Raw genomic sequence first — 13,783 nt, 5'->3', positions numbered from 1 at the left:
ATTGAAGTATATTGAGTAATTACTGGTTTCTAACTTTCAGTCCTGGAATATTAAAACAATACATGAAAAGAAGTTTTGATCAGATTCAAGTAAATGGTCAGACTGTCCTTAGTATTAAATATTCAAAATTTTAATAATTAAATATTATTAAATTAAAAATGAGGTTTATTGTGTTATTTTTTAAATTCTTTTTTTTTTTTTTTTTTTGTGGTACATGGGCCTCTCACTGTTGTGGCCTCTCCCGTTGCGGAGCACAGGCTCCGGATGCGCAGGCTCAACGGCCATGGCTCACGGGCCCAGCCGCTCCGCGGCATGTGGGATCTTCCCAGACCGGGGCACGAACCCGTGTCCCCTGCATCGGCAGGCGGACCCTCAACCACTGCGCCACCAGGGAAGCCCTAAATTCTATATTTTAACTGAAAGGAGATATGTCTTTTTCTAGAAAAGAGGATTAAAGCATCCCAAGAACTTAACAGAAAATTACATGGGAAGTGGGAGATAGGGAAATTCTCCCTTTAAACTTATCCATGAGTTTTTCTTTTGTGGAAAAAGGGGGATTAAGCAAGAGTGCATCCATCATGTTGGAATTGAGAGGTTTTTATTTTACCAGGACAGAAATATATTGTTTTTTTATAGAGAGAAAATAATTTCTCTGGAAATGAGTTAACAGAAGAACAAAAAAACAGAAAAATATTTAATTTATCATGCTTTTTAATATCATACCATACTTGAGTTTGAGAAGATCGGGACACTGAGAAATCAGATGTCAGAAAAGGGAAAAATTATATAGGGATTTAAAAGTGAAGCATTTATACAGGATAATAAAAAGCCCAGTTCTCACTTTCATTACACATATGGCAGTACTACAACTCAGTTCCCTATATTATTAACAGTATATTTTACCTTTCGGCAGATGTTATTAAGGTGAAATTAAGCTATAGGAAAAGACTTATTTGTTTTTGTTTGTTTTCTTGTCAGTACAAGTTATCTTTCTAGCTATTGTAACTTTGACAGTAAGTTTGCTTTTGAGGGTAGAAGTAAGCAAACTGTTATTGTGCGTTTATAAATTTCTTCTTATTTCACAGGTCTCCAGTATCCAATTCACCTGTAATACTGATATAACCCAGTTTCGAGACCTCTATCTGGATGACATCCGTAGGGCCTTTTTCCTTGTATCCTTTTTATGGACTTCTGTTTTAAGGCACTGCAACCTCCCATTTAATGGAGTAAGAAGTGGGAGGGGTTTCTGCCTGTCATTTGGTAGTGGTATTACCTTGGAGGCCATTTAACCGCCCTCTCAACCATAAATTTCTCATATAGTTTACACTTCAAAAAATTTCTGAAACTATAGAAAAGCATAAAGAATGATATAACAAACAAATGTATATATGTGTATTCCTGCCATCCAAGATATCAACAACTAATATTTTGTCACATATGTCACACATTTTAAAAAATTAAAATATTACAGCTAAAGACAGTCTCCTTTCAACTTCCAACTCCAAACTAATTTCCCTCATCCAGAAGACACCACTATTATGAGTTAGGTTTGTATCTTTTTATGTGTATTTTATACTATACTCATGTTATATAACATCTGTCCCACAAGGTTTTTGGATCACATCAGAGGCAATACTGTGTGAAAGTTATTTGTATTAGAATTTTGTAAGACAGTGTGACAGAATAAAGTCTCATTTTGGGAAGGCTGGCTGACTGGGTTGAAAAAACTCATAGGGAGATATTTCCTTTGAACTTACCGTGGTGGAGTCTGGACCTTATAGGTCCAGAAAATAAATGTTCTTATTCTCTCCTCTACCTCTTGCCTTCACTCTCAATTTTGCTTTCTGTCTTTGCAGATTCCTTCCACTCAGCCTATACTAATAAAACACTTCTTCCTTTGAACCCTGCATCTCCCTAAATTATAATTTCATCTTGTCCTCTGTGTCTACTACCAAGCTCCTTGCTGCTACCATTTCCTCCCCATTTATGTACTATATCCTCAAGCCTTGACCAGTGCCTGGCACACAGTACTTCTTCAATATTTGTCAAATGTCTCTGCTGAAGTTGTCCTCTCGTGGTCTGCAGGGCCTTCCTGATTGCACAGTCTAATCTGTTCAGTTTTACTTGACCACTCTTACAACATTCAACTCAATTGACTTTTCTCTTTCTTTTCCCTTGACATCCAGAACATGATCCAGGTTCTCTTCTCAGCTGTTTACACCATCTCTATTCTCCTTCATGGAAACTTACTCTTCCTTTGCTCTTGAACCATGTATGTTTTTCTCCAAGCTCTATCATTAACCTTCTCCTCTAATTGTGCCTGGGTAATGTCATCCTCTCCTATAGCTTTGACTGACACCTCTGTACAAACAACTCTAAGATCTACTTCTCCAGCCCTGACCTCTCTGACCTTAAGAGTCAAATGTCCAACATCCTGCTGGGCATCACCAGATATATATCCACACTGACTAATGACTGCCCACCCCTCTCCAAAATCACTCTCTGCCAGGTTTCATCTCATTTAATGGCATCGCCATGCTCCCAGCTACCCAGGGCATCAAACTTGTCATATTTAACAACTCCCTGTCCAGTTTTAAAGTTCCATGGTCTCCCCTCCTTCTCCATTTCCACTCTAACCACACTGGTTCAGACTTTCCTTGTCCCCAACATAGATTACTGAGATAGCTTCCTAACTGAATTTCCTGCCTCTAATTATTTGTATCCCTGATCCAAATATCTCACTGTTATTGGTATTTCTTATTTATATTACTCACCTAAAATTCTTGCCAGCTCTTCATTGTCTCCACAATAAAGTTCAAGGTTTTTTATTAATATGCCACCCATCTACATTTCTTGCTTCATCTTTCACTGTACCCTTCAATAAACGCTCAGCTTCTATCACACCTGTTTACTGTTTCTTGACTACACCATTTTATTTATTTTTTTCTTTTGTCTGCACTGGGTGGCATGTGGGATCTTAGTTCCCTGACCAGGGATTGAACCCCGCACCCCCTGCGTTGGAAGCATGGAGTCTTAACCACTGGATCGCTAGGGAAGTCCTTGACTACATCATTTATTTCCCACTGTTTACCTTTAAATTCATCTTATATACTTCTACATATCATCATAATCTTAGTCACCATATGAGCACTTTAAACTATTTTATTTATATTTATATTCTTAGTGCCTAGCTCTGCCTCTGACATGTACTAGATGATAAATCTTGCTTGGTTAGTTGACTGGTTGAATGCATGGAACAATTAATATATTTAAGGCTCAAGTTACCAACGCAAATGCCGCTTTTTCACTGAAATTTGCCTTGATTCATACTTCCTTTTTAGTGTGTCTGTACCATTTTTGTGTATGTGTTTATGATAATAAAGTAACTAACATTTATCGAGCCCTTTCAGTGGGCCAGGCACTATTTTAAATACTTTACTAGCAGTAAGTTCTTAGACCCCAATATAATTAATACCTACTTTTTATTACTGCACTATTACAAATGTAAGTTTAAGAAATGTCAAAAAGATGTTTACTCTTTCTCATTCTCTATTGAATTATTTTAAAACATGATATCTTATTTCTTCCTAAGCCTTTCAAAGAACCTGGCACGTCTCACATGTAGTGGGCACACAGCGAGCATGTATGAAATGAAATCGTCGTATTTCAGCTGAAAATGTCTATCGCTTTTTTTTTTAATCATTAGCAGCCAACTACAAATAGCAGTAATCCAACTGTTTATGTTAGAGGCAAGGAAAATAGTAACCTTCCCAAGGTTACTAGTGACAAGGATGACCTCCCATGCCTCATTGTTCTTAGTACATTGCTTGTTCAGTCTGGTTCTTTCCAAATGCATTCACAAGGAGATACAATGGAACACTCATTTACGACAATTTATGATCAAATGTACAAGTAGAAAAGCAAATTACCCTCATGGTAGAATAGGTATATCTTTTCTCAATGAAAAAGAACTTTTATGAATTCTGACTTGTTTTGGCATTTCCTTAACTCTATTTAGGTTTTCTTCTTAATGACGGCCTTTTTTGGAACTGGGAATATAGCTTCTATTAACAGGTAATTTAAAATAAAAACAGCATATGTATAACCAGAAAATAATACAAATAGGGATTTTGTTCTGTACCTTACTTTTTACACTGAAGGATGTATTTTGAAAATTGGTATGTATGGGCACATACAAGTCTATCTCATTCGTTTTACTGATTTTATAATAGTTCTTGAGACAATGTATACTTGTGCTTTAGTAAGAGTAGGTTTCAGAAAATTAGGTTAAACATGCTTTTTAGAAGAACGTTCTTTTAAAGTTACAATGTGAATTCTAAACTCCGTTTTCTTTTTGTTGATTCCTTAGCTTTGATCTTGCCTCTGTCTATTGCTTTCTGACCGTGTTTAGTCCTTACATGATGGGAGCCCTGATGATGTGGAAGGTTGGTTTTCTTATTTTCTTAAGATATTGATTTATAAGATTATGAACTCATTGTGACAATTAAGATTATGTAACATGTGACATTAAGATTATAAAGTGACAGAGTTAAGTCGCATGGAAAGAAGATACCTTCTCAGACACTGTTGAATGGGAAGTCGGACACTTTAGCTTTTACTTCAAAATATAATCTTTTTACTTTACTCCTAAGCCCATTTAACTTCAAAGAAGTAGAGAGGCTGTTAGTCCCAGGAAGTCCTATCAAAGGTGATTAAAGCCTGTGGGGAGTGAAGGGTGGATCAAAACTGCCTTGCTCCTCAAGATCAAAGGCTCCCCGAACTGATGTTCCCCACCCCCAAGACTGCCAACGTGTTATCATTTTTTCTCATAATCCCTGTACTTAGAACTGATTTATTCATTCAATAAATATGTCATTGAAGGCTTATGAGCACCGGCTAGGTACTGAGGGTTCTAAGATAATGACAAATTATCAGCTTTCCAAGGGTTCAGACTCTCCAATAGAATGTAATTCATGCTCTTTCCCTTTTTCTCTAGGATCATTAAGCTTGTCTTATTCCCTCTACCATAGTGCCTGGCACATTTTATGTACTTCATATATATTTGTTTAAATAAAAGAACTAATATCTGCCTAAAATCTGATTGCCTTCTATTCAGATCACATAAGTAATAATTGTTAAAGTATGTGTTTATTAACGGATTAATATCCTTTTTTTTGTTACTGCACTAATACAAATGTAATTTTAAGAAATGTTAAAAAAGATGTTCAGGGACTTCCCTGGTGGTCCAGTGGCTGGGACTCCACACTCCCAATGCAGGGGGCTCTGGGTTCGATCCCTGGTCGGAGAGCTAGATCCCACATGCTGCAACTAAGAGTTCACATGCTGCAGCTAAGACCCGGCACAGCCAAATAAATACATAAATAAAAATATTAAATAAAAAAAAAAAATGTTCATTTTCTCATGTCCCATTCTCTACTGAATTCTTTTGAAATGTGTATTAACAGTTTCCTTAATCTTTATTTACATTTTTCTTAAAGGTAGTTGTTCTTTTCTCAGTCTGTTAAAGATCATGGGCCTTTAATTAAAAACAAGCAAAAAAAAAGAAAGAAAAATAGAAGTTTAAACTAAATGCTAGACTTATAATCTCTAGCTTAATTCAGTAAGCTTTACTGACCTAATATATTTGGTCACTTTCTTTGACTGATGTGGCTGGAAGTGAAAATTCTCCTGGACCTCTGTTTCAGTCATGTAGCCTTCACTACATGTAGCCTTCGCTTGAACAAGAGTCTTATGCAGTTTTGAACATCATTTCTTTTCCATATTTTCTCCCTCCCCTCTTTGTTTAAACATTGTGTGTGTGTATTTTTTTTTTTAATTGGTCACTGGAAAGCAGTATCTCAAAATATTAACAGTGTTACACCTGGATTATAGATTTTTCAACCAGTGTAAATTTTATTATACCTTTCTCCATTTTTTTTACAGAGTATGAATTTTATAATCAGAAATAAATTAGTATTAAAATAAAACAACAGCAAGCAATGGTAAAACAGCTAAATCATGTTAATAGAGTTGTAGTATCAAATAACCAGATGAGTTCAGGGATCTGTGAATCAAATCATCAGGCTCCATAGTTTATTTGATTTGGGTCATTAATTATTATACTGAGTTAAATAGAACAAAAATTTGGAATAGGCTTTATTTGAAATATTTGTTGTTATCTTTTATACTACAAATGCTGTTGATGTGGATTTTTAAATCTGTTTTCGTCACCATTCTATATGTCATTGGTATCACGGTTTTATTTCAGCATTGGCTTTTCACTAATACAGACAAACTTTGAGAAATTGAAATATTTCTTCAAATGCTACAGCTACCCATGGCATCATTTGTTGTTCTTTTAAACAGATTTTAATCCCCTTTGCTCTTGTGATGTGTGCTTTTGAAGCTGTTCAGTTAACTACCCAGTTATCATCAAAAAGGTAAGATGAATGTTTAAGAAACATTGAATTTGTTAGTTTTTAGGAAATGAGAGTTAACACTTGAGGGTATTTTGTGTGATTGCTATTAAGACACAGTAACATAGATTTATTATAAAAATGAGAAAAAAATGTTTCACCCTTTTAGTCAGAATTCAGTTGTCATGAGAGGAAATTAGTTGATTAGAGCCTGTAGCAGAATAATATGCTTTCTCAACAATAAAATGTTATTAGAATATTATTCAAGCTAGAGAGGAGCCCCCCTAGAAAACTATAAAATATAAACATTAAATTCTTGTAGTTAATAACTTGTTTATTGTAGATATAACTGTGCCTACAAACTCCAAGGGATATCATTCTGTTTTCTTTTGGATTATTTCTTAAATGTGTATTAGACAAATGTGTTAACATTATATCATTTTACATGGCTTGAATTTAACTTCTAGATGTCAATAATTTACATAGTTTCTTAGTCTTGATTTCTACACTTTTGGCAAATGGAATGGGAAGTATCCTTTCTGAGTTTGTAGGAATTTCTGGAGCAGTCAGTGTTAAGCAATCAAGAAGCTGTCAACTCAACTATTTGCTTTTTGGACGCAATGAAATTGTGTCATCAGCACAGGACTGATCAGCCTCTCTGAAAGACACGAGATAAATGTGTAGCTTCTTAGCAGTTTCGTTATTCTTGAATCAAACTGGAATATTCAATGCTGAAAGAAATAACTAATATTAGCATAAATTTGCATGTTCTTCTTGATGAATTTAAGCTAGAACCAAGTGTAGCGTATTATTATGTATTTGCCATAATAATAATAATAAAAAGGTTTTCTTGCACTATTTAAAAATAGTGGAAATCTCATTTCTAGACTAATTTAGTATATTTTTGCAGGATATTTACATGAATTTAACATTAAAAGCATTTATACCTTGTCAATACCACATAGAAGATACTTAGATGCAATTAAAAAAAAAAAACTAGTAAGTGACATGTACTTTCTCACATCTCTGTTAACAGATGCAAGTTTTTAGAAGGGCTTTTAATTAAAGTTTAAGAAGACCTGGGGATATGTGGGATGAGAGGTAGAAGGCTCATCAAAATGTGTGTGTAGGGCTTCCCTGGTGGCGCAGAAGTTGAGAGTCCGCCTGCCGATGCAGAGGACACGGGTTCGTGCCCCGGTCCGGGAGGATCCCACATGCCGCGGAGTGACTGGGCCCGTGAACGATGGCCGCTGAGCCTGCGCGTCCGGAGCCTGTGCTCCACAATGGGAGAGGCCACAACAGTGAGAGGCCCACATACCACAAAAAAAAAAAAAAAAAAAAAAGTGTGTGTATATGTGTGCGTGTATTTGTGTGTGTGTGTGTGTGTGTGTGTGTGTGTGTGTAGTAATTTTAACCTGAGACTAGTACGATGAAAAACTAAATACAAAGGGAGAGTTTTAGTTTTGTTCGTTTGGTATTTAGTTTGTTTAGTATTTAGTTTTTCTACAACGAAAAACTAAATACAAAGGGAGAGAACTGAGGCAAAGATGACAAAGTTGTGGCTTTATAAATGTCTTCTCTTTTGACCTTTAAACCTTTACAAGTCACTGACATTCCCCCCTAATATAACACTGACCCCTCAAACTTAACATGTCGTACATTGAACCCAGCAATTCCCTTTCTTCCTGTTGAACTCTGCTCATCCTGTTTTCTTTTTCTAATCCGTTGCACAAACCCAAATCCATCCATCCCTCATTGCCAAATCCACTCGCTACATGTCACTGTTATCGTCTCTTCTTTCTATTCACATTTTCAGTCACCTCCACGAACCCACTATCATCAGTCATCTTCAGGGGCCTCTTAGCTGATCTCCCTGCTTTTACTCCTGTCCTCCTACAGTTATTATCCATACAACAGACAGAGGAGCCTTTAAAACCTTCCAATGGCTTCTTGTCACAACTAGGAAAAATTCTAAAGTCCTAATTATGGCCTAAATGGCCCCATGTGATCTGGCCCCTGCATATCTATCTCTCCAACCTTATTTCCCACAACTCTTGTGCTAGCACACTCTGCTTAAAGCTGACCCTCTTGCTGTTCTTCAAATACACCATGCACGTTTTCACTTCATGCCCTTTGTACGTTCCACACTCTCTCTACCTGCAGTGCTCTTTACTCATATAGTTTCATGGTTCACTCTGTTCACACAGGTCTCTACTTTAATGTCTTCTCCTCATAGAGGTCTCCCCCGATCAATTGACTTTTCTTCCTGACATTTAACACCACCTGACATTTTATTGTTATTACAAACATTCTATTTATTATTTGTCTCCCTGAGTAGATGGTAGGCTCTGTTCACCAATGTTTTACCAGCAACAAGAACAGTGGCTGGCATACAATAGAAACTGAAAACCTATGTGCTAAATTAGTGGTAGAAGTTATCAGCACAAAATAAAACTGGAAATGGCTACTACTACACATTGTGACATTTCTTTTATACACAAGACTGACTTAAGAACGTCCCCCTTTTGGTTCCATAGAGCACTAAAATTTGACCCAGGAAAAATTAGACTTGGTAGAAACAACAACAAATAACACTGTAAAAAGGTAAAACCACCCAGAGTAAAATCTATAACTGACAAAATAATGATGAAGAAGCAAAAAATTAAAAATAGTGACATCACCAAATGCTGCGGAGGATGCAAAGAAATTGCTCTCAGACATTGCTGGTGGGAATGTAAAATAGTACAACTACTCTGAAAAGAGTTATCCAGTTTCACATGAAACTGCGCAAACAACATAATCCAGTAACTGCACTCGGCTCTTTTTCCTAGAGAAATGAAAACTTGTGTTTGCACAAAAACTGTACACAAATGTTTATAGCAGCTTATTTGTAATAGCCATAAACTGGAAACTACCCTGATGTCCTTTGGTGCTTGAATGGTTAAACAAACTGTGGTATAATGGCAATAAAAAGGAGCAAACTATTGATACACACAGAACCTTAGATGAATCTCAAGAGAATTGTGCTGAGTGAAAAAGGCAATCCCAAAATGTTATAAGTGAGTCAAATGATTCCACTTGTACAACACTCCAGAAATAACAAAATTATAGAAACAGAGAACAGATAAGTGGTTTCCAGGGACTTGGGATTAGACAGAGAGTAAGCAAGAGGAGGATAGATGTAGCTATAAAAGAGTATCATGAGGGATCCTTGTGATGATGGAAACATTCTGTATCTTGATAGAATCAATGTCAGTATCCTGGTTGTGATATTGTGCTATAGTTTTGTAAGATGTTACCAGTGGGGGAAACTGGGCAGAGGGTACATGGGTTCCCTCTATATCATTTCTTGCAGTTGCATGTGAATCCATAATTATCTAAAATAAAAACTTTAATTTAAAAAATCATAATTCATGTCCCTTTCTTTTTAAAATTTTATTTATTTATTTTCTTACACAGCAGGTTCTTATTAGTCATCAATTTTATACACATCAGTGTATACATGTCAATCCCAATCTCCCAGTTCATCACACCACCCCCACCCCGCCGCTGCTGGCCCCCCTTCGTGTCCATACGTTTGTTCTCTATCATGTCCCTTTCATACCATTGAAATAAATATTCAAAGTGTTAAATAACATTTTTGAAGTCTAGCCCATCACTGTGGGACAGTAGTCCATGATAATGTGAAAAGAGCCTTTGTCAAATGTAGTATTTTCAGAAGCAGAAATACTAATAACAGAATGTTAGATTATTTGATTATTTTCATTGATTTTAATGTGCTTTTAAAATGTGTCTGCAGTATTACATGTGTTTTTTCTTTATTTTTTTCCAGTCTTTTTCTCATGGTTATCAACATATCAGACATCATGGCTTTGGTAAGGCATTACTGGATATTCAATATAAATAAGATTGACAAGCTAAACAATGAGTTGATTTTTTTATATATATATATATATAAATTATTTTATTTATGTGCATTTGGCTGCATTGGGTCTTCGCTGCTGTGCGCAGGCTTTCTCTAGTTGCAGTGAGCGGGGGCTACTCTTTGTTGCAGTGCGCGGGCTTCTCATTGCGGTGGCTTCTTTTGTTGTGGAGCACGGGCTCTAGGTGTGCGAGCTTCAGTAGTTGTGGCACGCAGCCTCAGTAGTTGTGACTTGCGGGCTCTAGAGCTCAGGCTCAGTAGTTGTGGCGCACGGGCTTAGTTGCTCTGTGGCATGTGGGATCTTCCTGGACCAGGGCTCGAACCCGTGTCCCCTGCATTGGCAGGCAGATTCTCAACCACTGTGCCACCAGGGAAGTCCCCCAATGAGTTGATTTAATCAAGTGAAATATGAATGCATTTCTGTACGTGAACTCTTTACATACTGAGTTATAAGTGCTGACATAATTTACACATAAATTACTTTCTTCTTATATGACCTATAATGTGGTAAGAGTGCTGTTCTTAGAGTGTCAGAAATCTCCTTACTTGATTTATTAGAATCTGTCACTTTATACACAGTCTTCAGTGATACATTGTATTTGAAATGAAACTTCCATAGGAAGTTAACAGAAAAAGCTAACTTTAGGTTTAGGTAATATACCATTTTCCTACTTGAAATGCTGATTTTTAACCATTTTGTCAGATTGAAAAAGAAAGGAAAAAAGAGGGGAGGAGGAAGGGAAGGAAGGAAAGAGGGAACAGAGTGGGATGATGTTATCAAGATGCTAGCTCTAATAATGAGTTCTAGTGCGGAACAGGTAGGTGGGCCTCTAGCATGTAATGTATTAACAAAAAGAACACATTTTGCACCTGCACGTTCAGGAGGGTTCCCCAAACTACCCTAAGGTTTGATAATTCACTAGATGGACTCACAGAATTCACTGAAGACTGTTATATCCACAAGTGTGGCTTATTATAGGGAAAGGAGACAGATTAAAATCAGCCAAGGGAAGAAACGCAGAGGGCAGAGTCCAGAAGGGTTCCAGATGTGGAGGTCTGGCCGTACTCTCCCCGTGAAGCTGGGACAGCCGTGCTCTACCGGGAGCGATGTGTGACAGTGCACGTGGAGTACTGCCAGCCAGGCTCACCAGAACCTCGATGTCCAGGCTTTTTATTGGAGCCCAATCGGATATTGTTCCCGTGGCCAACCTTTAATCTCAGTCCTTCTAGAGGTAGAACTGATAACACACGGCCCAAAGCCCTGAACATAAATCACATTATTAAACTGTCCAGTGGCTGAGGTCCCCCAGGCAAAACACTCCTATCAGGCAGGACCTAGTAATCGCCTCCTAGTAGCTGAAGGTAAAGGCCAGACCTCTCTTTAGATAGGGTTAATTCTTCACTACACATCTTATGCTGGAAGTGCTGAGAGACGAATGTTAGGGTAACTTCCCAAATCAGATTCCTAGTCACTTGATTCAGATGAGAACATTTTTATGTTGTATTGAACTGGATATATTTCTGAAATTGACCACACATAATGTTAGAACAAATTAGCTTTCAGTTTTGCTCACAAAGTGGCAAATAGACAAAGACATGTTAACAGAAGAGAATTTAAATTCTCTGATTAATTTTATATGAAGAATCAGACTGCTGAGTTTAACTTAGAGAGCCATGTGTGGTCTAAGTTCTGCTTACCTGACTGGCCTTGTATCTCTCCTCTCCCTCCTTGTTTCCTCTACCCCAGCCTCACCTTGGACCTGCCAAGCTCTACCTGGACTCTTGATGTTTATAAGCGTTACTCCCTCTGTCAGAAACAAACTTCTCCCCGGATCTCTCCAACCTCCTCTTTCCTCTGACTCTTACTTGTCACTTAGATTTTTAGACTTTTTATTGGGACAACCTTCCCTTATTACCCCAGCTGGGGTGTGTGCCCCTTTCTTTGTGCTCCTGTACTTGCCTGTATTTCCAATCATAACGCTCATCACACACACACACACACACACACACACACACACACACACACACACATGCCTGATAAATTGACTGAATCAGTCACTAGATTATAAATCTCCTGAAAGAGAGTTTATCTCCAGGACCTAACACAATGATTAGCACATAGTAGGCGATCAGTAAATGTTTGCTGATGAATAGATGATACGGCTTCCTTTCACTGCAGTCTTTGGTATTATCGATACTTAGTGCCTTTTATGAAAGTTGGCTGGGTTTTCTTCTAGTTATTCAAGATGTCACTTTTGTGCTTCTATGATTGAATGGCAATGCTGTTTGTGGCTTTTAAGCTATTGCTCATTTTAGTACAAGCAAAAATTTCAATAAAGGGCGAATTCTTATTGATTCCAGTCAGATAGTGGTTCTGAGGGGTCAGAAATCTGAAGGACATAATCCTAAAACAAAGTTGCTTTTAGGCTGAATCTATATAGCCTTTGTTTTTAATGAAGCCATATTTTGTTTTATTTTACAGCATTTTTTCTTCTTGATCAAAGATTATGGCAGCTGGCTTGATATTGGAACAAGGTATAGTATATATTCACATAGAATTCTTCAGAGTGCAGTGAAAAATAGTAACTTGGTATCTTAGTACAGAAGATTTCAATTTGATTTTTGAAGTAAGCATAGCAAGTAGCAATTATTTTAAACCTCTGGAGGTGAGACACGTCCCTCCAGTTCTTGGCATTAACACATTATCAGGTGTTTCCTTGGGATGATGTGGGGACAGATGTTAAGTCTGAAAGAAATGCAGAACAGCAGGAAGGTACAAGGAAAACTGCTTGAATCTGGGGTAGATCACTCCAGTGTCTGTGTTCTCATAATCTCTCAATCTCTCTCAAGAGCAATGAAGCTATTCAAGTTGCAGTGTGAATTTTCTGTGGCAGTTTACATTTCATGTAATCATCATATGCCTCCTAGAATCTTCAATATGGGAACATGTTAACATGTGATACCTATAACATTGTGTTTTAAAGTATAATCTGAACAAAATGTCAGTTTCCTGTTTATTGTGATTTGAACGTCAATGATTGCCATAATCTGTTAAATTTCTTCTCTTTGAGGGGAAGAAAGCAAGGTTGATCCTTTTGCCTTTTTGTTTTCAAATGCATTCAGAGATAGAATACATTCTTATAGACTAATTTTATTTCCTTTAGTCAGTATTTGTTCAGCCAGGAATTGTGTAGGTTTGGGTGAGGTACTCGATTACAAGTCCTCTCCTCTGTTCCTACCTCTTAGGCAGCTCAGGCTTGTACCGCCTTGTTATTTATATAGAGGTCTGTCTCCCTTGATAGTCAGCTGATTTGACTCTCTTCCATTCCTTGTGTGCTAGGCACAGAGAGGGTACTCCACAAGTCGTTAATTTTGTTTTCATTAGTCTCTTAAGTTTGAAGCTTAGGGAAAGTTTTAATGTGTCCTTCTCACCAGCCCTCTGATC

General features: G+C 37.2%; 1 protein-coding gene across 4 annotated transcripts in view; it reads left to right on the top strand.

Annotated features, from left to right (window-relative positions):
• The window catches only part of PIGN (phosphatidylinositol glycan anchor biosynthesis class N), a 110,369-nt gene that overhangs the window by 72,418 nt on the left and 24,168 nt on the right, over window positions 1-13,783 (top strand). For 2 of the 4 annotated variants that reach the window (XM_060029167.1, XM_060029166.1), the window contains exons 24-29: window positions 1,086-1,172; window positions 4,019-4,074; window positions 4,370-4,445; window positions 6,367-6,440; window positions 10,249-10,291; window positions 12,821-12,873. In XM_060029167.1, the coding sequence (XP_059885150.1) occupies window positions 1,086-1,172; window positions 4,019-4,074; window positions 4,370-4,445; window positions 6,367-6,440; window positions 10,249-10,291; window positions 12,821-12,873 (389 nt within the window). Of the gene's footprint in view, window positions 1-1,085; window positions 1,173-4,018; window positions 4,075-4,369; window positions 4,446-6,366; window positions 6,441-7,546; window positions 7,718-10,248; window positions 10,292-12,820; window positions 12,874-13,783 lie in introns of all 4 variants that reach the window. The other 2 variants (XR_009521783.1, XM_060029169.1) reach the window with 2 other exon arrangements.

This window comes from Delphinus delphis, chromosome 13 (genome assembly GCF_949987515.2).
Source record: "Delphinus delphis chromosome 13, mDelDel1.2, whole genome shotgun sequence".
Lineage (NCBI taxonomy): Eukaryota > Metazoa > Chordata > Mammalia > Artiodactyla > Delphinidae > Delphinus > Delphinus delphis.
This window is presented reverse-complemented; position numbering and strand designations above follow the sequence as displayed.